Source organism: Podarcis bocagei, assembly GCF_964188305.1.
Source record: "Podarcis bocagei genome assembly, chromosome: 7".
Lineage (NCBI taxonomy): Eukaryota > Metazoa > Chordata > Lepidosauria > Squamata > Lacertidae > Podarcis > Podarcis bocagei.
In genome coordinates, this window is record NC_138132.1 from 79,170,405 (window position 1) to 79,194,779 (window position 24,375).

The 24,375-nt window shown below is 50.2% G+C and overlaps 1 protein-coding gene across 1 annotated transcript; it reads right to left on the reverse strand.

Annotated features, from left to right (window-relative positions):
• Positions 1–9,008: 9,008 nt before the first annotated feature.
• On the reverse strand, positions 9,009–22,895 carry SRM (spermidine synthase). The gene is made up of 8 exons (XM_081203202.1): positions 22,592–22,895; positions 21,267–21,387; positions 19,398–19,490; positions 16,889–17,042; positions 13,169–13,252; positions 12,152–12,297; positions 11,065–11,187; positions 9,009–9,763 (listed from the first exon to the last, which is right to left on the reverse strand). Exons 1-8 carry the CDS (start codon positions 22,807–22,809, stop codon positions 9,746–9,748), a joined length of 957 nt encoding a protein of 318 aa, XP_081059328.1. The 5' UTR covers positions 22,810–22,895; the 3' UTR covers positions 9,009–9,745.
• Positions 22,896–24,375: the final 1,480 nt, after the last annotated feature.

Sequence of the window (24,375 nt, forward strand, 5' to 3'; positions counted from 1 at the left end):
CCATGTTTCCCTCTCATTGGTATTGCCTGATGTTGTGCTTTTAGTATCTCCCTCTTAACAAACTCCCAGCCATCATGAACTCCCTTTCCTTTTAGTATTACTGTCCATGGGATCTCACCCAGCACTTCCCTAAGTTTTATGAAGTCGGCTTTCTTAAAGTCAAGAAATTGAGTCCTAGTATGCTTGGCTGCTCCTTTCCGCTGTATAGTAAACTTCAGAAGAGCATGATCACTCGCGCCTAATGATCCTTCCACTTCTACCCCACTAACCAGGTCATCAACAGGTCATCTTCCTGTGCTGATCTATGTACGTGCTTGGTTAGTACATTTATGAACATTTCCATAGATCTAAGACCTCAAAATTCCCATCGCAATGGCTCCACGTTGGTCAATGGAGATGAAGGGCTTCTCCTTCGGTCTGTTCTGTCTTGGGTGATGTCATTAGCTCTCTTTATATAGCCTTTCCTCCCTGAGAAAGGAAGAATCTGGGTTTGTGCCCAGCCATTCAGCTGGTTTGTTTCATCAGTGTGAGAAATGATGAAACATTTTGCTTTTTCATTCATGTTGCTTTTTCATTCAAGGCTGCAGCTGCTAAAAACAACCTCAGATAGAACGTTACTTTTCTTCACATGGGCTACAAGGCCGTAGCTCTAGATAACTTTAGACAGTAGATTAACAGGGGTCAGCAAATATAGAACTTTCTGACACCTGCTGGTGGTCAGAATGTGGGTGTGATAAGCAGATAAGCAACAGCAAAGCAGAGAGTTCAATTCACACTTGTCTCCAGGTATTTTTGCTTGGCTTAGCAAAGAATTGCATAGGGATACGCGGGGGGCGCTGTGGGTTAAACCACAGAGCCTAGGACTTACTGATCAGAAGGTCGGCAGTTCGAATCCCCGCGACGGGGTGAGCTCCAGTTGCTCGGTCCCTGCTCCTGCCAACCTAGCAGTTCGAAAACACATCAAAGTACAAGTAGATAAATAGGTACCGCTCCGGCGGGAAGGTAAACGGCGTTTCTATGCACTGCTCTGGTTCGCCAGAACCAGCTTAGTCCTGCTGGTCACATGACCCGGAAGCTGTATGCCGGCTCCCTCAGCCAGTAAAGCGAGATGAGCACGGCAACCCCAGAGTCGGACACGACTGGACCTAATGGCCAGGGGTCCCTTTACCTTTTTATAGACCAAATAAAGGGACACAGGTGGTGCTGTGGATTAAACCACAGAGCCTAGGACTTGACGATCAGAAGGTCGGCGGTTCGAATCCCCTTGATGGGGTGAGTTCCCTTGCTCGGTCCCAGCTCCTGCCAACCTAGCAGTTCGAAAGCACATCAAACTGCAAGTAGATAAATTGGTACTGCTCTGGCGGGAAGGTAAGAGGCGTTTCCATGCACTGCTCTGGTTCACCAGAAGCAGCTTAGTCATTCTGGCCACATGACCCGGAAGCTGTACGCCAGCTCCCTCAGCCAATAAAAGCGAGATGAGCACCACAACCCCAGAGTCGGCCACGACTGGACCTAATGGTCAGTTGTCCCTTTACCTTTACCTATAGACCAAATAAAGGCAGGGTAATTAGGCAGTCATGATGGGCTGTAAACCTTGTGGTACCCCAGCCGATGGGGAGAGAAGGGAGGGAACCTGCACTTCGAGTAATAGGGAATATATGTTTATGCTTTGTCAATTTTGGGTGTGCCTACTTTGGACACCCGCTCTTGCAATAACGTTTTGTAATCAATAATTTCTTTGCTGCTTCACCAATTTTGTTCAGATTTTATTTTGAGGGTCTCAGACCAGGGCCAGATTTAGGTTTGATGAGGCCCTAAGCTACTGAAGGTACCGGGGCACTTTATATGTCCAGCTGACCTTTGTCAACAACAAATTGTCACTGTTTTTGTTGTTGAATATATGCTATATGGTAATTTAAGGATCCTAATAGGTATCTAAAGCCATTTGCACATAACAAATAGGAGCCTACACAACACAAAACACTGTTGCTGTATGTAGGTTTTATTTTGTTTTTTATCTTAGATTTTGGAAATGGACATCCGGGGTTTTTTTTCCTTTAATTTTTTTGAAGGCCCCCAAGAGAGTGGGGCCCTAAGCTATAGCTTGTAAATCCGGCACTGTCTCAGACCCACTTCAAACAATCAGGAACAAGGCCACAAGCTTGCCTTCAAGCTCTGAGATAAACCTTGATTTTCTATTGAAAAGACAGCCCAGTTTTATCTACCTACTGCGCAGTCCTAAGCATGGTATAGGGGGGTCCTTTTCTCAAACCATTTATGCCAAGTGATCTATGAGAGGGGTGTGTGCGACAAGAGGAGGCTTTGCTGAGTATTTCAGGGTTTGTTTTGTTCCCAGCAGGTTACGACTACTGGATGCCTCTAACTTTTCGTGATGGTGCTATTACTTGCCCGTGGCACTTGTGATCAATAATCCATAAATGTAAAGAGGAAAAATGGTTCTAGTCCATTTTTCAGGTTGTGTTCATTGACTTTGCAACAGCACCTCCTCACCACTGATTTAGAAGCCAAGCAAGTCATGAAGTACGCTTATCTGTTAATTTCAACAGCTCTCCTCTGAACAGAAGTAATATTGGATACAACTGAATTTCAGTGTATAGCACTGGTCTTTATGGAGCTTGAAGCAATCTCTGTCTGATGAACACATGCACAACTGATACTGGGTTCAATTCTGGATCTGCACAACAGGAAAGTGCAGGAGAACCTTTGAGTTGGTTTGGGGGAGTTGGGAAACTTCCCTACAAGGAAAGATTGCAGCTTTTGCCTTGACGCTTCCAATGTTCGTCCTCTTTGGAAGTACATGAATTGTAGTGTAATGAGAGGGGGAGTTTATGGGGTGCTGCAGCTATGAAATTCAATGGAAGGCAAGGGGCAGGGGCGCCAGATTTTGGCATGGCACGGGGCACCACTGAAATTTCAAGCACCAAGGTCTGTCACTGTGTGCAGCTGCATGCATGCCTCTCTCTGTGTGTGTCCACAGTCCACATGCATGACTTGAGCAGTCCCTCCAGTTTGCAAAGGTGCTTACAGGCCTCACAGTATGCTTGTGAAACATGGACCACTCATAAACACCATCTCCAACTCCTTGAAAGATTCCATCAACAGTGTCTCCCAAAAAGTTTACACATCACTTGGGAAGACCGGTGAACTAATGCCAGTGTACTGGAAAGAAGCAAAGATCACCAGTGTCGAAGCGATGATTCTTCAACATCCACTTTGTTGGACTGGTCATGTTGTGCAGATGCCTGGTTATCGTCTTCCAAAGCAACTGCTCTATTCCAAACTTAAAAATGGAAAGCGTAATGCTGGTGGACAACAAAAGAGGTTCAAAGACTCTCTCAATCTAAAAAATGTAGTATAAACACAGACAATTGGGAAACACTGACCTGCGAGAGCTCCAATTGGAGAACAACTTTTACCAAAGGCGTCATGGACTTTGAAGACGTTTGAAGTCAGGACGAAAGGAAGAAGCCTGCTAAGAGGAAGGCATGCTTGGCAAACCCTCACCATGATCAACTTCCACCCAGAAACCTATGTCCCCACTGTGGAAGGACGTGTGGATCCAGAATGGGCCTCCACTGTAACTTACGGGCTCACTATTAAGACCGTGTTTATGGTAAGGTTACCAGATTTTTTTCAATGAATCCGGGGACACTTTTCAATTTCCTAATAAATAGATGGATTTTGTCAGGGGACTGATTTGTAAATCCAGGGACTGTCCCCGGGAAAAGGGGACATACGGTAACCTTAGTTTATGGAAGACAATCTTACTCAACTACGAGTGATCACCAAAGAAGAAGAAGAAGAAGAAGAAGAAGAAGAGGAGGAGGAGGAGGAGGAGGAGGAGGAGGAGGAGGAGGAGGAGGAGGAGGAGTTTGGATTTGATATCCCGCCTTTCACTCCCCTTAAGGAGTCTCAAAGCGGCTAACATTCTCCTTTCCCTTCCGCTCCCACAACAAACACTCTGTGAGGTGAGTGGGGCTGAGAGACTTCAGAGAAGTGTGACTGCCCAAGGTCACCCAGCAGCTGCATGTGGAGGAGTGGAGAGGCGAACCTGGTTCACCAGATTACGTGTCCACCACTCTTAACCACTACACCACACTGGCTCTCAGAATAAGTTGGATGGGTCCCAGGGCCCTCAAGAGACCAGGTTTATCTGCTCTGCATAACCCTGGAGAATCGCTGCCAGCCACGTGTTGATAGTACAGAGCTAGATGGGCCCAACATTCAATTCTCTGACTCAGGGCAAGGCAGATTCCTACACTCCTTTTTGAAAATATGATTATTGGGGGCCTCCATCTTTTTAATAGCCTCTTTTTACATTTCCTCCTCTTAATAGGGACAGGACAGCAGTGGTTCTGTGCTAAGCCTAACTTTATGGGTCGTAATGTCCTTTTTCTAATTAGAAAAGCAGCACAAATGCAAAACAATTCTGCCATCAGCCAGCAGAGAGGGATTTGGAGCCTGTTGTGTTGCATCCGTTAGCTCTTCCCCACACAATTCGAGCCACACACCTCCTCACTTGCAAAGCCTCCTTGGACCGTGGCATGACTTGTTCCTTGATGCACTTTAGCAAGGCCTTCGTCAGTGACTCGGGCCTGGAGCATGTCATACATGGTCTCTTTTTAGGAACAGAAACCCTAAAAAAATGGGAGAATGCACAATATGTGGAGCTTCCCTTGCACTTTATCCAAAAACTGCAGCTTGTGTTCAGAATGCACAATTGCTGGTAGGAGTGAGATTCTGTTGGCACCTCTGCCCAGAAGCTCTGCACTGTCTGCCAATTTGCTACCAGACCAACGCGTTACTGTAAGGCCCTAAACTGCTTGGGACTAGTTTACTTGTGGGATCGCCTTCCCCCATAAGCACCCACTTTGACTGCTTCAATCATCAAAACCGGCACTCCTACAGGCGCCACATCTTACTTATTCCACACTTGCAAGATACCGTTTTACAAAGCGTGGCAGCACCTACACTTCGGAACTCCCTGCCTGTTGATAGCAGGGAGGTACCTTTGCTGTGTTCTTTTCAGCACCTGCTTAAAACACCTCTATGCCTGTAGCTCAGTGGCCAAGCAATTGCTTTGCATGCAGAAGGTCCCACGTTCAATTCCTGGCATCTCCAGGTAGGGGCTGGCGATGTCTCCTGTCTGAAACCATGCAGAATCATGGCTCATCTGTGTAGACAATATTGAACCTGGTGGGGCAATGGTTTGGCACAGAAGACTGCAGCTTCGTACAGCCCTGAGAACAGCCTCTGCAGCTTCTGTTCCAGAGGCTCACAGCATGTACAGATTAAAAGGTAAAGGTAAAAGGCCCCTGGACAGTTGTCCAGTCAAAGGCGACCATGGAGTTACAGCTTTCAGGCCGAGGGAGTTGCGGTGTTAGCTTTCTGGGTCATGTGGCCAGCATGATTAAACTGCTTCTGGCACAACAGGACACTGTGACGGAAGCCAGAGTGCATGGAAACACCGTTTACCTTCCCGCCACAGCAGTACCTATTTATCTACTTGCACTGGTGTGCTTTCAAACTGCTAGGTTGGCAGGAGCTGGGACAGAGCAACAGGAGCTCACCCCGTCATGTGGATTTGAACCGCCAACCTTCTGATCAGCAAGCCCAAGGCTCGGTGGTTTAGACCACAGCGCCACCTGTATCCCTAAAACAGAGTAGTACCCACCAGTGTTGAGGGGGGAAATCTGGGGTTGCAGGGGGCCAAAGACCCATTTTTAATTTTGTAGCAGGATCCCTGTCTCTAGGGTCTTAGGGCTGCCCAGTCAGCACAAAATGGGAACTATTTAGCAGCTGATTAAGTCCTCTCGCCCTTTGTGCTGATTGGAGCCAATCTGAGTGAAAAGAGGCGAGTCGGTCACTGGTGATCGGCTCCTAGGGTCACTTTGGAGAAGGTGCGTGGGAATAACATGGAGCTGTTTGTGTACTGCTCTAAAGCAGTGTTTCCCAAACTTGAGTCTCCAGCTGCTTTTGGACTACAACTCCCATCATCACTAGCTAGCAAGATCAGTGGTCAGGGGTGATGGTATTGCAGTCCAAAAGCAGCTGGAGACCTACGTTTGGGGAACACTGCTCTAAAGCTAAGCCTTTGGTAACTTTGAAAACTCAAGGTGCTTCAGTAGCACGTTCTGCTGCATACAATAGGAAAACACAGCTTAAGCCGCTCCGAAAGCAGATATTGGAGCCCTCCAAATCACTTGCCCATCTACATTTCCAGAAAACGGCAGATCTAGCTGAAAGGCAACACATGGGAGATGTGCATTGATAGTTGCAATGCATCCTGAATTCTTATTATTGTATAAGATGGTTGTATAATCTTAGTTGTATAATCTTAGAAGTGAGTGTGGCTGTGTCATAAAGAAAGCCTGCTCCCCTGAATTTGCCATTGCCCTACTAGTGCCCATGTACCCAAGCTCTCCCACGCCACCGGAAACATGCTGAGCTGATACTGAGATTTCATGGCATATCATCCCACCTGCCTCTCTCTCTCTCTCTCCTGGCAAGAACTGCCAGGCAGAAACTAGAGAAGGGCTGTGGCTCAGTAACAGAGCACCTGCCTTGCAAGCAGAAGGTCCCAGGTTCAAGTCCAGGAAGGGCTGGGAGAGAGACTCCCTGCTTGGACTGCTGTCAGACAGTGGAAGCAGGTTAGAGCTCTCTAACCAGTGAACGTAATAAAACTGAAGATGCAGCTAAAACGTTAGAAGCATCTCTTATGGCTCCAAGGGGGCAGTAGCTCACTGGAAAAGCACCAGTTTTGCATGCAGAAGGTCCCAAGTTCAATCCCCAGGTAGGTTTGGAAAACTGCCCTCTCTCTCTGAAGCCTTGGAGAGCCACTGCAGGTCAGTGTGGACAATACTGGCTTAGGTGGTCCAATAGTTTGACTGGGTTATTTAGAGGCTGCCTAAATTCCTAGATTTAAAAACAAAACAAGAGCCATGCAAGTAATGAGATTCTTATTAAGTTAAGCTCTACATGTACTATCAAGTTCTCGTGTAAACAGAATAGAAAAAAGGCTGGTTTTTTGGGGAGGAGGGGAAGCTTCTCCTGCTGCTGGCCCTGTGAGCCTCTCAGATGTTGATGGACTACAACTCCCATCATCCATGACCACTGGGCCCAGGTTTCTGGGAATGATGGGAGCTAGAGTCCAGGAATAACAGGAAGGCCACAAGTCCTCCATTCAAGGCAACTTGCAATAATAATAATAATAATTTATTATTTATTCCCCACCCATCTGGCTGGGTTTCCCCAGCGACTCTGGGCAGCTCCCAACAGAATATTAAAACACAACACAGCATTACACATTAAAAACTTCCCGAAAGAGGGCTGCCTTCGGATGTCTTTTAAAAGTGAGATAGTTGCTTATTGCCTTGACATCTGGTGGGAGGGCATTCTACAGGGCAGGCGCCACTACTGAGAAGGCCCTATGCCTGATTCCCTGTAACCTCACTTCTCACAGGGAGGGAACCGCCAGAAGGCCCTCGGCACTGGACCTCAGTGTCCGGGCTGAACGATGGTGGTGGAGACGCTCCTTCGGGTATACAAGGCAGGGAGGAGGAACTTGCGGCCCTCGAGATGTTGCTGGACTACAAATGCCATCACCCAACTGATTGTTGGCCCTCGCTGGCTGTGAATGACAGGGATGGGAGTTCAACAGCATGTGGAAGGCCACAGCCTCCCTCTCCTCTGCTTTAGGCAGAGCAAATGCCCTAAAGGGGAAATAAATGCCTCTCTGTGCCTCGTTCTATACAGTGGTACCTCAGGTTAAGTACTTAATTCGTTCCGGAGGTCCGTTCTTAACCTGAAACTGTTCTTAACCTGAAGCACCACTTTAGCTAATGGGGCCTCCTGCTGCTGCCGCGCAGCCGGAGCACAATTTCTGTTCTCATCCTGAAGCAAAGTTCTTAACCTGAAGCAATATTTCTGGGTTAACGGAGTCTGTAACCTGAAGCGTATGTAACCTGAAGCTATGTAACCCGAGGTACCACTGTACATGCACTGTTCCACCTTCATGACATTTTTTAAAAAGGGAGAGAACAAAGCCAACTCAATACTTTGGGCAAACCTTTCTTGTATCACAGGGCAAAGTTCAGGTGATTTTCAAGCACAGGCTGATATTAACGGATCCCCCCCTCCCAACCCAAGATCACCTTTGGAAACAGACATTTTGCAATCACATATAAATGGTCCAAGATGGTCTAGAATTCTTGGAGAGGTGACAGTCATGTTCGCTGCTGAGCACCTCACAACAGCTGGAAGGCCACAGTTACCTGACAATAATACATATTGCTAAGAGGGAGGGAACCAGATGCATGAGCAGAGCTCTAAAACAGGCTTACCCAAACTTCCTCCAGCTGTTTTGGGACTGCAACGCCCACCATCCCTACCTAGCAGGACCAGTGGTCAGGGATGATGGGAACTGAGGTCCCCAAACAGCTGGAGACCCAAGTTTGGGAAAACCTGCTCTAAAACAACAAGACTAAAGATAAAAAGATCCTCGGATCCCAACCCAGCAGTTCTTAAGACACGTGTGGGTAAGCTGAATGCCCCCCACCCCAGCTGCAGCTGAACTCCCATCAGCCTCAGCAGGCACTGCCAGTGATGATGGAAGTTGTCGTACCGAACGATCTCAAGGACCAACAATTCTGTGAGTCTTAAGAAATTCCATTAACTCTTCCCACAAAAGCAGGTGCTACTGCTGAGGCCTTGAATGCTGATGGGAGTAGGTCTTTTAGTAACTGGGGAGAGGAGAAGAGGCCCAATTAATTTCTAGGTCCACCCCCCAAAAATAAACATGATTTAGAGCCGCAATTTGGGCGCCGAGGTGATGACCAGCCGTTGGAAATGTTTCGCTCGAGGCGCCGGCTGATGTTAGGGCCCGGCAAGATCGTAATGAGCAAGGCACCCTGATCGTACAGAGAGGGGGGCTTATCTCAAAAGCTCACCCACCCACCCACCCAACCCTTAAGAAAACGATACTTAAATTTTATTTGAGTCCGTTTACTATACAAAGAGGTTAACGGTTCTCTACAGACAACTTTGGTCTTTCTGCGCTCAGCCAATTAAAACGCCGCGAAGAGACCCCATTGATGGGCTCAGGAGTCGGGGCAGGTGACCAAAACCACCTGACCAAGCAAGGAGGAAAGAGGTGTGGGCATTCCGTGGAGGTGGGGGGCAAGGGGGAGCAAGGCAAGGGAGGGGGAGCAGGGAAAACATATCCAACTATGCCACCTCCCACCCCACCTGATGCCAATCCCCATGCCCCCTTGAAAGGCAGAGCGTCAAACCATTGTGCCTGGTCCTTCCAAACTAGATGGCAACCACTTTAAAGGGAGATACATTGTCAGTTATAAATACAGCATTTTCAGGGTGGGGGGGGGATGTTAAAAAGGAAGCAGGCAGGCGCATGAAGGTTCTACATTAATACTCCACATGTTGGAGACACGAGTTCAAGCAATAGGCCAACAGCTTAGCCTGAACTAGGTGGATGGGGGCAGGGTTGTTTGGAAGTTGGGTCCTGCGGTTGGGTTCAAACCCAGAGTCCTTTCATTTTTTTAAATACATAATTGGAAGGAATGTTTAGCTGGCAGGCTAGAGGCCGCAAGGCAAGCGAGGACCACATCAGGCCGCCCGCCCACCAGAGACGATCCGCTAGGTGAGTGAGGCTTCCGGGGTTTTCCGTCCCGCCGGGGTATCCGAGGCCAGAAGTGCGTCGGGGTTCTCACACGGCGCTCAGAGCCTGGTGGGAAGGAAAAGGGAAACGAGGATAATCAACAGGATGGGGCGACCCTCATTCGGGGCTTTCCATGGCCGCATTCACAACACTGTGATACCACTTTAAGCAGCCATGGCTCCCCCCACATAATTCCTGGAACTGTAGTTTGTTAAGGGTCCTGGGAGCTGTTAGGAGACCCCCTGTTCCCCTCCAGGAATTACGGTTCCCAGAGTTTCACAACCAATCCTTCTTCAAAGGAAACTCTGGGAATTGTAGCTCTGGGAGGGGAATAGCAGTCTCCTAACAACGCGGGTGGCGCTGTGGGTTAAACCACAGAGCCTAGGACTTGCCGATCAGAAGGTTGGCAGTTCGAATCCCTGCGACGGGGTGAGCTCCCGTTGCTCAGTCCCTGCTCCTGCCAACCTAGCAGTTTGAAAGCACGTCAAAGTGCAAGTAGAAAAATAGGTACTGCTCCGGCGGGAAGGTAAACGGCGTTTCCGTGCGCTGCTCTGGTTCGCCAGAAGCGGCTTAGTCATGCTGGCCACATGACCCGGAAGCTGTACGCCAGCTCCCTCGGCCAATAAAGCGAGATGAGTGCTGCAACCCCAGAGTTGGTCATGACTGGACCTAATGATCAGGGGTCCCTTTACCTTCACCTAAGGCTGGATAGGCGATTAGTATGACCTATGGAGCCAAGAAGGGTCCCTTTACCTTTACCAACTCTCAGCATCCTTAACGAACTACAGATCCCAGAATGCTTTGGGGGGTGGGGTGGGGGGTGGGAAAATGTGACTACTTAAAAGTGGTATCACAGTTCAGTAATTTTTAGGACTTGCCTTCTTTCTGTGATGACAAGTAGCCTTAAAACTGTTTCTCATATTATGTTTTAATGTTGGGATCCGCCCTGGGACCTTGGGTGAATGACAATTATCATCATTATTAACAGTAATAATTTAGATGTACAGTGGTACGTCTGGTTACGTACTTAATTCATTCTGGAGGGCCATTCTTAACCTGAAACTGTTCTTAACCTGAAGCACCACTTTAGCTAACGGGGCCTCCCGCTGCTGCCGCCGGAGCACAATTTCTGTTCTCATTCTGAAGCAAAGTTCTTAACCCGAGGTACTATTTCTGGGTTAGCGGAGTCTGTAACCTGAAGCGTATGTAACCCGAGGTACCACTGTATGGTGTGATTGTGGCTTTTCCTGGAGAAATAGCAAATTGAAGGCAGCAATGCTTCTGAATACCAGTTGCTTCACCCCATCCCAGCTTTGGAAAAGAAAACTTCACTTTGAAAGGACAGCATCTCAGCCCCGGTGGTTTACCTTTCGTGCAAATTCAGGCAGGACAAAGGCTGCCCGGTGGACATCCGAGTTGTAATACTTAAGATTCATTGCTTCCACTTCCTTCTGGGACAACTGTTGGACAGGGTCCCTGAAATTAGTGTTCTGCAGGAAGAATAAAAATTGGATTTATTTGCAGGAACATCCCTGTTTGCGTCCACAAAGGGGCAGAAATGGGGGGGCTTACTGATGCATAAGTAACGTAATCCCCGCATCAATGGCATGTTGCCTGTATTACACCCACCCTACTCTTTCTTGCCAAAGGAGCTCAAGGTTCTCCATCTCCCTGTTTTATCCTTATTTATTGCATTTATAGTCCAATAAGCTCAAGGCAGCGTACATGCATCTCCTCCACCCCCTTCACAATGACCCTGTGAGGTAGCCAACCAGAAGTCCCTGGGGGACTGAATGCAACCCACATTTACAGTAGTACCTTGGTTCTCAATCGTCTTGGTACTCAAACAACCTGGAACCAAAAACTGCAAACCCGGAAATAAGTGTTCCAGTTTGCGAACATTTTTCAGAAGCTGAACGTGCTCCGTTTTGAGTATTACACTTCCAATTTAAGTGACACACTTAAGTTTTGAGTGTTATGCTGTGGTCTGCCTGTTTTTGCTATTCATTTTGTGTTTTTGTTTTTGCGCTCTTTTTGTTTCGTTTTTGTGACTGCGTGGAACCCAGTTCAGCTACTGATTGATTGTGTGGCTGCAGTACATTGTTTACTGCTTTCATTTTATGGATCGATGGTCTCGTTAGATAGTAAAATTCACATTAAATTGCTGTTTTAGGGGTTCTTTTTAAAAGCCTGGAACGGATTAATCCGTTTTGCATTACTTTCTATGGGAAAGCACGCCTTGGTTTTGGAATGCTTTGGTTTTGGAACAGACTTCCGCAAAGGATTAAGTTTGAGAACCAAGGTACCACTCTACTTAGAGCGGGCCCAGTGACATTAACGGACCGGACTGATTCACACCCGTAAGTTTCAATGCTCTGCATAGGGCTTGCTCTGGCATGCAAGCCTCTGCTCCCCAAGCCCTGATCAATGGAAAGAGGCGGCAATATCCCTTACTGAATTCTTGCTGCAGAGCATGAAGCCGATCTGTCCGCTGGGGTAGGTCGGGATGGTGCAGTAGGCGTACTCGACCACGGGGAACAGCGACTTGCAGAACTGGCGCATCTCCTTAATGAGGTCCAGGTGCAGCCACTGACATTCACCTGGCCGAGAGACAAATGTGGAGGGGGGCGTTATCAAAGCCTTCCTGGGTAGCTGGGGGAAAGAAGAGCTGGTATTTGGTTAGCCAAGAATCTGCGGCCCTTCCACCTCCCAGGCACTAGGGGGCAGGCTTCCAAAGAACTAAATCTGAGCTGGACCACGCAGAAACCTGAAAGGGAGTTCCAGTGTACGTGTGCCACCACTGAGAAGGCCCTACATAATTTTTAGGCTGTTGCAGCAACCCTGATATGCTGTGTTAAATGCAGCATGGTATTTCAATTTGTACTTTTATACCTTGCTTCATTTCTTACATATTGCTTTTTTGCTGTGTATATATATATATTTCGTTGGTTTTCAAATTAAAATTTTACAGTCACATATCCAACATACAACATAAAAACAAGATTCCAAAGAATCTCCCCTTTGTGGGTCCTGTTGTTAATCATTTCCTCCAGCATCTTTTACGACAATCCAAATCTTTTACCTCTCCATTGTGTCCAAAATTCACCATTAAACTATGTTATTCCAACCCTACTAACGATTTTAACTGTGTACAATGGTTTTTAAGATAAATTATAAATTTCCCCCATTACTGATTAAAATTGCTGCGTTATTTTGAACTGAAATAGAATGAAAAATAATACAGGAAGAAATACAAAGACAAAACCCAATACGAATATTTACTGTGGGTGTGCTGCGGACCACCTGAATGAAGCTCATGGACCTGAGTAAGGGGACCCCTGATCTAGGGGGCACCAGACTTTCCATCCCTGCTTTTTTAAAAAAAAATCTGGTGTGTGTGGGGGGAACCCAACACTTGCTCAGTGCCTCCAACTGGTCATTAGCACACAGGCTATTTCAGCTGTCCCTCACCTTGGCAGCAGAGAATGCCGTCTTCCCGCAGAGCTGTCTTCATCAGCTGGTAGTAGGATTCTTTGAAGAGGCTTTCTGCAGGACCTGGAGGAGAAGGAACAGCACCAGGGAGGGTTCAGTATGAAAATACCTGGGAGGTATTTCTGGGATCACTTGGATCACACCCTGCAAAATTGCATTCATCCATTTATTCACCCAGTCTGCAAGCCACACCTTTGAGGGCAAACCTCCCACCTAACAAAGAAAAAGAGCATTTATTCTATGCTAATCCCACCTAGCAAGGGACGCAGGTGGCGCTGTGGGTTAAACCATAGAGCCTAGGACTTGCCGATCAGAAGGTTGGCAGTTCCAATCCTCGTGACGGGGTGAGCTCCCATTGCTCGGTCCCTGCTCCTGCCAACCTAGCAGTTCGAAAGCACGTCAAAGTGCAAGTAGATAATAGGTGCCGCTCCGGCGGGAAGGTAAACAGTGTTTCTGTGCGCTGCTCTGGTTCGCCAGAAGCGGCTTAGTCATGCTGGCCACATGACCTGGAAAAACTGTCTGCAGACAAATGTCAACTCCCTTGGCCAGTAAAGCGAGATGAGCACCACGACCCCAGAGTCGTCCGCCTCTTCTCTTTTCCTTTTGACCCAAAAGGTCCAAAGTGTTTAAAAGTATTTACATACAGTGGTACCTCTGGTTACGGACTTAATTCGTTCCGGAGGTCCGTTCTTAATATGAAACTGTTCTTAACCTGAAGCACCACTTTAGCTAATGGGGCCTCCTGCTGCCGCCGTGCCGCCGGAGCACGATTTCTGTTCTCATCTTGAAGCAAAGTACTTAACCCGAGGTATGATTTCTGGGTTAGTGGAGTCTGTAACCTGAAGCGTATGTAACCCGAGGTACCACTGTACTGCTTAATATTACCAAAAAAACAAAAACCACCTGAAAGATAACAGGGGCAGAGACATAGGCAGTTCCCACAAGTAACCAAACAAACCCGTGTTGCAAAGAGAATGTCAACAATGTCTAGGCAACACGATGACCATATATACCTACATAATAGACAATCTTTCAGAGACTTTGAGACTACCGTATTTTTCGCCCCATAAGACGCACTTTTTCCCCTCCAAAAATGAAGGGGAAATCGGGGTGCGTCTTATGGGGCGAATGCCTGCAAGCCTCGCGCGCCCGGCAGGAGGTCCCATCGGGTGCGCGAGGCTTGGGGCGGCAGCCTGTCGCCCGAAGCACGGGGAGCCCTCTGGAGGGCTCCCCCTGCTTCCGGCGAGTGTCTGCAAGCCTCGCGCACCCGGCAGGAGGTCCCACCGGGTGCGCGAGGCTTGGGGCGGCAGCGGACTGCTTGCCCGCACCTAGAAGCTTGGGGCGCGCTGAGCTCAGCACGCCCCAAGCTTCTAGGTGCGGGCAAGCAGTCCGCTGCCGCCCCAAGCCTCGCGCACCCAGCGGGACCTCCTGCCGGGTGCGGGAGGCTTGGGGCGGCAGCGGACTGCTTGCCGGGATGCAGAAGCTTGGCGCGCGCTGAGCTCAGCACGCCCCAAGCTTCTAGGGGCGCGCAAGCAGTCCGCTGCCGCCCCAAGCCTTGCGCACCCAGCGGGACCTCCTGCCGGGTGCGGGAGGCTTGGGGCGGCAGCGGACTGCTTGCCGGGATGCAGAAGCTTGGCGCGCGCTGAGCTCAGCACGCCCCAAGCTTCTAGGGGCGCGCAAGCAGTCCGCTGCCGCCCCAAGCCTTGCGCACCCAGCGGGACCTCCTGCCGGGTGCGGGAGGCTTGGGGCGGCAGCGGACTGCTTGCCGGGATGCAGAAGCTTGGCGCGCGCTGAGCTCAGCACGCCCCAAGCTTCTAGGGGCGCGCAAGCAGTCCGCTGCTGCCCCAAGCCTTGCGCACCCAGCGGGACCTCCTGCCGGGTGCGGGAGGCTTGGGGCGGCAGCGGACTGCTTGCCGGGATGCAGAAGCTTGGCGCGCGCTGAGCTCAGCACGCCCCAAGCTTCTAGGGGCGCGCAAGCAGTCCGCTGCCGCCCCAAGCCTTGCGCACCCAGCGGGACCTCCTGCCGGGTGCGGGAGGCTTGGGGCGGCAGCGGACTGCTTGCCGGGATGCAGAAGCTTGGCGCGCGCTGAGCTCAGCACGCCCCAAGCTTCTAGGGGCGCGCAAGCAGTCCGCTGCCGCCCCAAGCCTTGCGCACCCAGCGGGACCTCCTGCCGGGTGCGGGAGGCTTGGGGCGGCAGCGGACTGCTTGCCGGGATGCAGAAGCTTGGCGCGCGCTGAGCTCAGCACGCCCCAAGCTTCTAGGGGCGCGCAAGCAGTCCGCTGCTGCCCCAAGCCTTGCGCACCCAGCGGGACCTCCTGCTGGGTGCGGGAGGCTTGGGGCGGCAGCGGACTGCTTGCCGGGATGCAGAAGCTTGGCGCGCGCTGAGCTCCGCACGCCCCAAGCTCCTGGTGTAGCGCAGCGCACCTGGGGGGGAAATAAAATTTTTTTCCTTTATTTCCCCCCCTAAAATCTAGGTGCGTCTTATGGGCCGGTGCGTCTTATGGGGCGAAAAATACGGTAAATATTTCATTTTGAATTTGTTACGGTTTGTAAGAATTCTATAAAGATTGTCTATTACAGTGGTGCCTCGCAAGACGAAATTAATTCGTTCTGCAAGTCTCTTCGTCTTGCGAGTTTTTCGTCTTGCGATGCACGGTTTCCCATAGGAATGCATTGAAAATCAATTAATGCGTTCCTAGGGAAACCGCCTTCAGACCAGGTCCGGGGACAGTCTGTCCCCGACCTCTTCTGAAGGCTGGGGGGGGGGGACAAGGGCTTTTCTTCCCACCCCCAGCATTTTAAAAAACCCCGGGACAGCGGAGGACTTCTCCGCTGTCCGGGGCGATCTTAAAATGCTGGCGGGCGGCATTTTAAAATCGCCCCGGGACAGCGGAGGACTTCTCCGCTGTCCGGGGCGATTTAAAAGCCCCTGGGAAGGCAGGCAGGGGGGACAAAGACTTTTGCCCCCCCGCCAGCCTTCAGGACCTCTTCTGAAGGCGGGCGGGGGGCGAAAGTCTTCCCCCCCCCCCCCGCCTGCCTTCAAAAGCCGTCGGCGACAGCGGAGAAAGGCGCTGCCTTTCTCTGCTCTCCCGGGAAGGCAGGCGGGGGGAGCAAAGACTTTCGCCCCCCGCCGGCCTTCAGAAGAGGTCCAGGATCTCTTCTGAAGGCCGGCGGGGGGCGAAAGTCTTTCCCCCCCCCCTGCCTGCCTTCAAAAGCCAAAAGCGAAGCAAGCCCATAGGGAAATTCGTCTTGCGAAGCGCCTCCAAAACAGAAAACCCTTTCGTCTTGCGGGTTTTCCGTCTTGCGAGGCATTCGTCTTGCGGGGTACCACTGTACGTATGTATATGGTCATTGTGTGGCCTAGGAGTTCCCACAAAGCAGGATTCAGGGATTTTTGGAACTGGCAGAGAAAGCTTTCCCACAGACTGCAGTGATTTGCTGGGTGCATAAGGCGGTCTCCCATGTCACCTGCTCCTGAGCTGTATAAGGACTTCCAACACCTTGAAACTGACCTGGAAGTGGACTGGCCAATGGTGCTAATCCCAGAAGTCCTTTGCCCCCACAAGCCACTTAGGTGTGCGATCTGTACAAGCTGCAGCCTCCAGGTCAACCCCAAGAGTGCATGCCCCAGCATGTACACAAGATTCATGATCCAATCACAGTCGCTGGTCAAGATCCCCTCCGCCCTCCACACTCACCCATGGGGTCGGAAGAGTCTGTGATTATCACATCAAAAGCCTCCTGGTTCTGCTTCATGAATTCAAAGCCGTCCCCAACATGCAAGGTGAGTTTCGGGCTGGAATATCCCACAGCCATTCCTGGGAGGTACTTCTTAGATGCTTGGATCACATCCTGCCCCCCCCAAAAAAAGAAAGAGAATAGTTTTGTCTATTTACTTGCCCAATTGATAAACCACACATTTAGATGGCAAACCTCCCACCAAGTCCTAGGTGTACAGTAAGAAAAACAAACAAAATCATAAATTAATAAATGCGCCCGAGTTTGCTTTCTTCCTCCTCCTTCCCTATCCCCTTTTCCTTTTGTGCTAAGACTCCAAGCTGAGATTCCATGAGCTTGGGTTGGATGAAGAACAGGATTTTAGGCAGGGAAATTGCTTTAAATAAGCAACAGTAATAAATCACTAAAACCACTGGAATAAATAAATCACTGGAAACCACACTTGGGTCCTGTCCGCACGATACATTCTAGGCCGCATCATACCACTTTAAACAGTCATGGCTTCTCCCAAAGAATCCTGGGAACTGTAGTTTGTGAAAGGTGCAGAGAGTTGTTAGGAGACCCCTATTCGGCTCGGAGAGCCAAATCAGGACCACGGGGAACAGAGAGGGAGGTTTCAGGGATGCTCGGGAGAATCCAGAAGCACGTAGAGAAGTTTGGGGATTTAAAGAAATCCCAAACCAAAGTGGTTCAGCTTATCTCCTCCCATTGAGGCAATGTGCCTTGCATCTCTAAGGAATGTTGGCTGTAGAAGTAACCAGCCCTGGGATGGGGAGGAAAGGCTCAGCTGGTCTGCTTTGCATTTTTGGAGGAACTCTGAACACAAACGCTCCTGTTAGGGACTGAAAGGCGGCACTGCAGCATTTTTTTTATTATTATTATTTAGGCATACATACAGTGGTACCTCGGGTTAAGAACTTAATTCGTTCTGGAGGTCTGTTCTTAACCTGAAACTGTTCTTAACCTGAGGTACCACTTTAGCTAATGGGGCCTTCCACTGCCACCTGATTTCTGTTCTCATCCTGAAGCAAAGTTCTTAACCCAAGGTACTATTTCTGGGTTAGCAGAGTCTGTAACCTGAAGCATCTGTAACCTGAAGCGTCTGTAACCCGAGGTACCACTGTACATACATACATACATACATAACAATAATGTACATACACTTACAGACAAAAAAAGAAAAGGTAAAGGAAAAAGAAAAATACATAAAATAGGTAAACACCCATGTGACTTCCCCCCACCAGCGCTCGTCATCTTTATTACTTTAAAGTTCTTGTTTGCATTGCAATTCATGTATCTCTACCTTACTTCTCTTATTAAACTGTTGTTTTTTTCTAGGTCAACTTTACAACTCAGTCTAAACATATCAGCATGCTATCTTCAGAGAAGTGTTTACTCATATATTCTTCAAACCATATCCATTGTGACCTTAATTTCTGATTTGCACTGCAGCATTTTGTTGCAGCTGCTACCTGTGCAAACCTGCCATCCCCACCCCCCACCCCAATTTGGATTCCTCCTGACTTTGCCCTGGCAAGATTTCATTAGCATGATGCAAAATGCATTTTTCTCTCTCTGCCTCATCTTGCAAAAAACCAAAAAAAAACTTCCAAGGTTGGGTGGAGGAGGATGTGGTACCCGCCTCTCCCCTCTTTGAGTTCAGTCGGTAGAGCATGAATGAGACTCTTAAATCTCAGGGTCGAGGGCCTGAGCCCCACGCTGGGCAAAAAGATTCCTGCCCTGCAAGTGGTTTGACAAGATAAGCTGCATAGTTTCCTTCAGTCCTATAATTCTTCACAACTAGAGGACAAGGAAGTAGGTCTTTAATAAGGAAGGCGGTTAAGAAATCATAGCCCCGGGGAAAGGATAGGTTGATAATTGCTTTTATCCTGCCAAAGAGCTCCAAAATGTACCAGGCAACAAGACAGCCAACGCCCTCAGAGCTTGGGCAAGAGGAAAGAAATTAGGATACTAACACAGAAACTTTGGCTTGCAGCCAGCGAAGCCCTAGGCCAACTGAAATTTATGAACCAAAGTTAGTCATCTTCATTTATTTATTTCAACGGGTCTACTGGCTCCATGGGAAGGTGGTGGACTCTCCTCCTTCCTTGGAGGTTTTAAGCAGAGGTTGGGTGGCCATCTGACATGGATGCTCTAGCGCAGATTCCTGCATTTGCAGGGGGTTGGACTAGATGACCGCCAGGGTCCCTTCCAACCTACAACTCTATCAAGCCTAACCTTGGCTCTCACCCATTGTGAGCTCTTGAGGTCAAATCCTTCTAAATTTTCTCTTACTGGTTTCCCATCACCCCACCCCGCTGCCGGAGGACCTCTTGGAAACCGCCAGGGGTCTTGGCGGACCACTGGCCACCAATTTACTGGTCAACCAAACAGACCCCCTTGTTGTAGCAATCATAAATGTGTCATGGGAGACGCTGTGCAATTTTAAAGCAGAACTAGCTTTATTACCTCGTCAATTTCGCACTGTATTACGGACTCCACGGAGGGGTGCTTGACCACTTCCCGCAAGACTCCTCCATCGCCACCCCCGATGATGAGCACCTGTGTAGTGGAGACGGCACTGTTACTTTGCTCTGAGAACACCCACCCATTTATCCCCCTAGACGAGGGCCGTGTTCCCTTTCGGGGGCCACATGCCAGAAGCAAAAGTGGGTGGAGCAACGAATGCGAATTTTACCTTTGGACAGTAGGCTAGTTTCCCCACTCCACTCACACGCCCCTCTCTGCCCTCCATCCATACAAGCAAGCATAGTCACGGCCCAGGGACAAATTCCAGCTAGGCAAAAACATGGAAGGAGGGTGCAAAGCAGAGAGGGTGTGTGGTCAGAGATTTTTTAGTTGACATTCCTGCATTTCAGGGGGTTGGAGCAGATGACCCTCAGGGTCCCTTCCAACTCTACAATTCAATGAATCTAGGATCCCCACCCCTGGCCAAGTGCAACCTTCCCTTCTGTCAAGTTATATGGTCATTAATCTAAGCAATTAAACCTGCCCTCACCCCTTTCTGTACTTTACAATATTCTACTTCTTAAGTTAGATTACCTACCACCCACTCTCAAAGAATGACCCAAAGCAACTTACAGTTGAACCAGGAATACATGTAACTATAGGACACGGGAGGCACTGTGGTCTAAACCAGTGTTTCCCAAACGTTTTTGGGCAACGGCACACCTGCTTACCAGAAAAAAATCTCGCGGCACACCACCATTAAAGCCCCGCCCCCGTGACGTCAGCGCGCAGCGTCACGCCGGGAGGGACGCACAAAAATGAAAGTTTTTTCCCTCCCCCTTGCCGGGGTGGGAGGAGGCAGCAGAGCGAGGGCAGCTGAGGCGGCGGCGGCAGCTGAGGCGGCGGCGGCTGCGATAGCGGGCGGAGGAGGAGCCGTCGCCGGGAGTTGCTGCTGCTGCTGTTGCTGCTGCTGCCCGGACATGCCGGCCTCCTCCTCCTCCGCTGTCTCGCGCTCCTCCCTTTTGCGCGCGCTGCCCCGCCGCTCGGCACGACCACCGCGGAGCCGCCCCGGCTCGACGCGGATCCTCCCTGCCGCCTCTCGCCGCCGCCTCTCGCCCGCCTCCCTCCCACGGCACACCAGCCGGTGTCTCACGGCACACTAGTGTGCCGCGGAACACCGGTTGGGAAACACTGGTCTAAACCACTGAGCCTCTTGGGCTTGCCGATCAGGAGGTCAGCGGTTCAAATCCCCATAATGGGGTGAGCTCCTGTTGCTCTGTCGCAGCTCCTGCCAACCTAGCAGTTCGAAAGCAAGCCAGTGCAAGTAGATAAATAGGTACCAATCCGGTGGAAAGGTAAATGGTGTTTCTGTGCGCTCTGGTTTCCGTCACGGCATTCTGTTGCACCAGAAGCGGTTTAGTCCTGCTGGCCACATGACCCGGAAAGCTGTCTGTGGACAAACGCTGGCTCCCTCGGCCTGAAAGCGAGATGAGCGCCGCAACTCCATAGTCGCCTTTGTCTGGGCTTAACCGTCCAGGGGTCCTTTACCTTTTACCTTTACATGTAACCCTAAAAGCTAATGGCCGCCCAATAAAAATTAACAAAGGGTTGGATCCAATGCTAGCCCTGTGCACAGCAGACTCAATGAAGTCAATGGACGTGACTAAATTGGGCCCATTAATTTCAGCAGGTCTGCTCTCCAGTAGGACTTAGTTGGAGACAGTCCAAAGAATCAAATGTGGCAAAATATGCAGGTTACCCCCCCCCAAAAAAAATGGGTGCTGGCCTAGAGGACCTGATGCAGCAAAGTTCTTCATAGGATCATGTCCAGAGATGGATCCCCCAGGAGGACGACAGGACAAGGCTTACCTTCTGTGGGTTTGGGTGACTGCACAAGGGAAGGTTAGCGATCATTTCCTGGTACGAAAACTCATCCCTCTCTGTGCACTGGATGACACCATCGAGGACCAAGACGTTCCCGTATGTTTTGCTAGAGGAAGAAGAGAGCAGGGGAAATGATGGGTGTGAATAGCAGGGCAAAGGTGTACGGTCTCCAAAATATGCCCCTTTAAGTCCCTGAACACCAACGTTGCAGAGCTCCAGGGACAATACCTGGATGGCCACAAGTTCCCCATCCCTGAAGTAGGCCATCAGTTGTCAGTCTCTGTTCCTGAACTAGGCCATCACTTGCCTTTCCTGCCCCTAAGGTGCCCTTAATGCAAGGACAGGGACCTCTGGCCATGCTGGCTGAGGTTGATGAGAACTGGGAATCTAACAACGTATAGAGGTGCAAAGAGTCTCTGTTCCTGAACTAGGCCATCACTTGCCGTTCCTGCCCCAAGTTACCTCCATCATAAATCTGACCATCACTTGCCTTCACTGCCCCTAAGCTACCTTTAAGGCAAGGACAGGGACTGCTGTCTGGGGCTTGTGAGGACCCTGTTCCTGAACCAGACTGCCACTTGCCTTCACTGCCCCTATCTACCTCTGAAATAACTCTGCCTTTTTTTTTTAATACAGAGGCACATGAAGATACAGCTGTCCAGATGTTGTTGAACTACAGATCCCATCATCCCTAATAGTTGACTAGAGCCCAATAGCACCTGCCTTGCATACAAAGACCCCCCCCCCCAAGATCTCCCAAGTAGGGCTGGGGAAGACTCCTGCCTCGGAATCCCAACAGTGCCACTGCCAGTCAGTGCAGATAACGCTGACCTAGATGGACCAGTTGTCAAATTCCAAGGCAGCAGCTGCCACCAGCCAGGAAGGAGTCACCTTGAGTGAGAGGGAGAGCTTAGAGCAGCGTTTCTCAAACCTGGGTCTCCATCTACAACTCCCATCATCCTTACCGTAGCAGGACCAGTGATGAAGGATGATGGCAGTTGCAGTCCAACAACAGCTGGGGACCAGAGTTTGAGAAACAAGGGCGGAGGATGTCCCACTGAGACCCAGGTTCAAATGCTCCACTTGGCCACAAAAGCTCAATGGGGTTGTTATGGGGAGTGAAACAATGAGATCTTTTTCTGGGGGTGCTTGGATGGGTGGGAAGACTCCTTGGACAAAAAGGTGGGCGGTATGAACGCCACCAAAGGGCAGCCCCGCCCTGTGCTTTTGACAGGATCGGGGCAGTGCACCCGTGCACGCCATCCTCACGTGCTCAGTACCCGCATCCTGGCCTTTCTCCCGCACCTTACCTCCTGAAGACCAGGATCTCCTGGAAGGGCGACCGCTGGTGATGCAGGACCTCCTGGACTTGCAGAGAGAGGGCCTGCCCGGGCCAGAGGCTGCACGTCTCGCGGAACCAGCCCTCTTGGATGACGGCTGCTGGGGCTGCCGCCTCCTCCTCCGCCTCCCCTCCCGCTGCTGCCGCCCTCCTTCCTCCTCCTTCTCTTCCTCCCAGGCCAAGCTCCATGGCCGGCCGAACTGGGCAAGGCGAAGCGGCTGCCCCTCCGCTCCGCCTCGCCTCCGCAAGCGCAGGCCACCTGTGCACGCCTCAGCCAAACCGGCGCAGCGGCGGCTTCAAGGGAGGCGCGCCCCAGCGCGGCGCCAACCAATGAGGAGCCGCGGCCGCGGGGCCGGCGGAGGCAGCGCCGGCCTCTGGTTGGCTGCAGGCGGAGAGGGTTCGACATGGAGGCGAGGCGAGCGAGCAGGGTACGGTGCGCTCGCGGGGCGGGCGGGCCACGTGGGGCGCTGGGCGTTCCTTGCGCGTGAGAGCGAGATAGAGACGTCGCGGAGCAGCTGCGGTAGGGAGGGCGATGCGCGCTCCTGATTGGCTGGAAGGAGGGGAAGGCTGAAGCCTCTCTCCACGTGGCTCTTCAGCAAGGGCAAGTGAGGCCACGTTGCATCTTCAACCCATGTGCACGGGGTGGGTTTTTTTTTTGGTTTTTTTTGCCAATGGAGCAAGTCCATTAAACTCGGCGGGGCTTCTTCCAAGGTTCTTTAAGTGCCATGCATAGCCTGATATTCTCAGTCGAGTATTAAAAACTTAAAAGAAAAGCAATGACAAACCTAGACAGCATCTTAAAAAGCAGAGACATCACCTTGCCAACAAAGGTCCATATAGTTAAAGCTGTGGTTTTCCCAGTAGTCATGTATGGAAGTGAGAGCTGGACCATAAAGGAGGCTGAATTGATGCTTTTGAATTCTGGTCTGGAGGACACCCTTGAGAGTCCCATGGACTGCAAGAAGATCAAACCGATCCATTCTGAAGGAAATCAGCCCTGAGTGCTCACTGGAAGGACTGATCCTGAAGCTGAGGCTCCAATACTTTGGCCCCCTCATGAGAAGAGAAGACTCCCTGGAAAAGACCCTGATGTTGGGAAAGATGGAGGGCACAAGGAGAAGGGGAAGACAGAGGATGAGATGGTTGGACAGTGTTCTTGAAGCTACCAGCATGAGTTTGACCAAACTGCAGGAGGCAGTGGAAGACAGGAGTGCCTGGCGTGCTCTGGTCCATGGGGTCACGAAGAGTTGGACACAACTAAACAACATAAAAGCTTAAAGTTGGGGTCGGGGAAGCACATTGCCTATTTTGTTGGCATCTGTCTCAAGAAACAACGGAGTGTGCCTTTCAGGGGTTAAAACAAACCTCTGTGATAGACAGCACCAAAGTGACTGCTGGAGTGCAAGGGCTGCCAGAAGAGAATAACAATAAAAAATTATTATTTGTAAGATCGAGTCAACCTCTTAGGGACCCCACTCTGGATTTGTGTAGGGTTTACCTTTTTTATCATTTTTATTAAATTTTCTGTTTTACAAGTAATATCTAAAATGTAGGATACATTATTGGAGTGGGAGGTCAAAGACGAACAGGTCAAGGAGGTAACTATCAAGTGGGCTTTAGATATAGGGGAAACTATCAACAGCATGGGAAGAACTATGGAAAAAGAACTGGAAATGTACAGCCTGTGAAGCATTGAAGGGAAATTTAATCGATGGTTTATAGATGGTATTTAACACCTGCCAAAATAGCTAGAAT

Bases quoted from the DNA above. Each gene is read 5' to 3' on its own strand.
- SRM (XM_081203202.1), bottom strand. From the start codon at position 22,809: ATGGAGCTTGGCCTGGGAGGAAGAGAAGGAGGAGGAAGGAGGGCGGCA. The intron at 17,043-19,397 runs GTAATAAAGCTA...TGGGGGGGGCAG, and splicing joins TACAGTGCGAAATTGACGAG to GATGTGATCCAAGCATCTAA. The intron at 11,188-12,151 runs GTAAGGGATATT...TTCTTCCTGCAG, and splicing joins TGCTCTGCAGCAAGAATTCA to AACACTAATTTCAGGGACCC.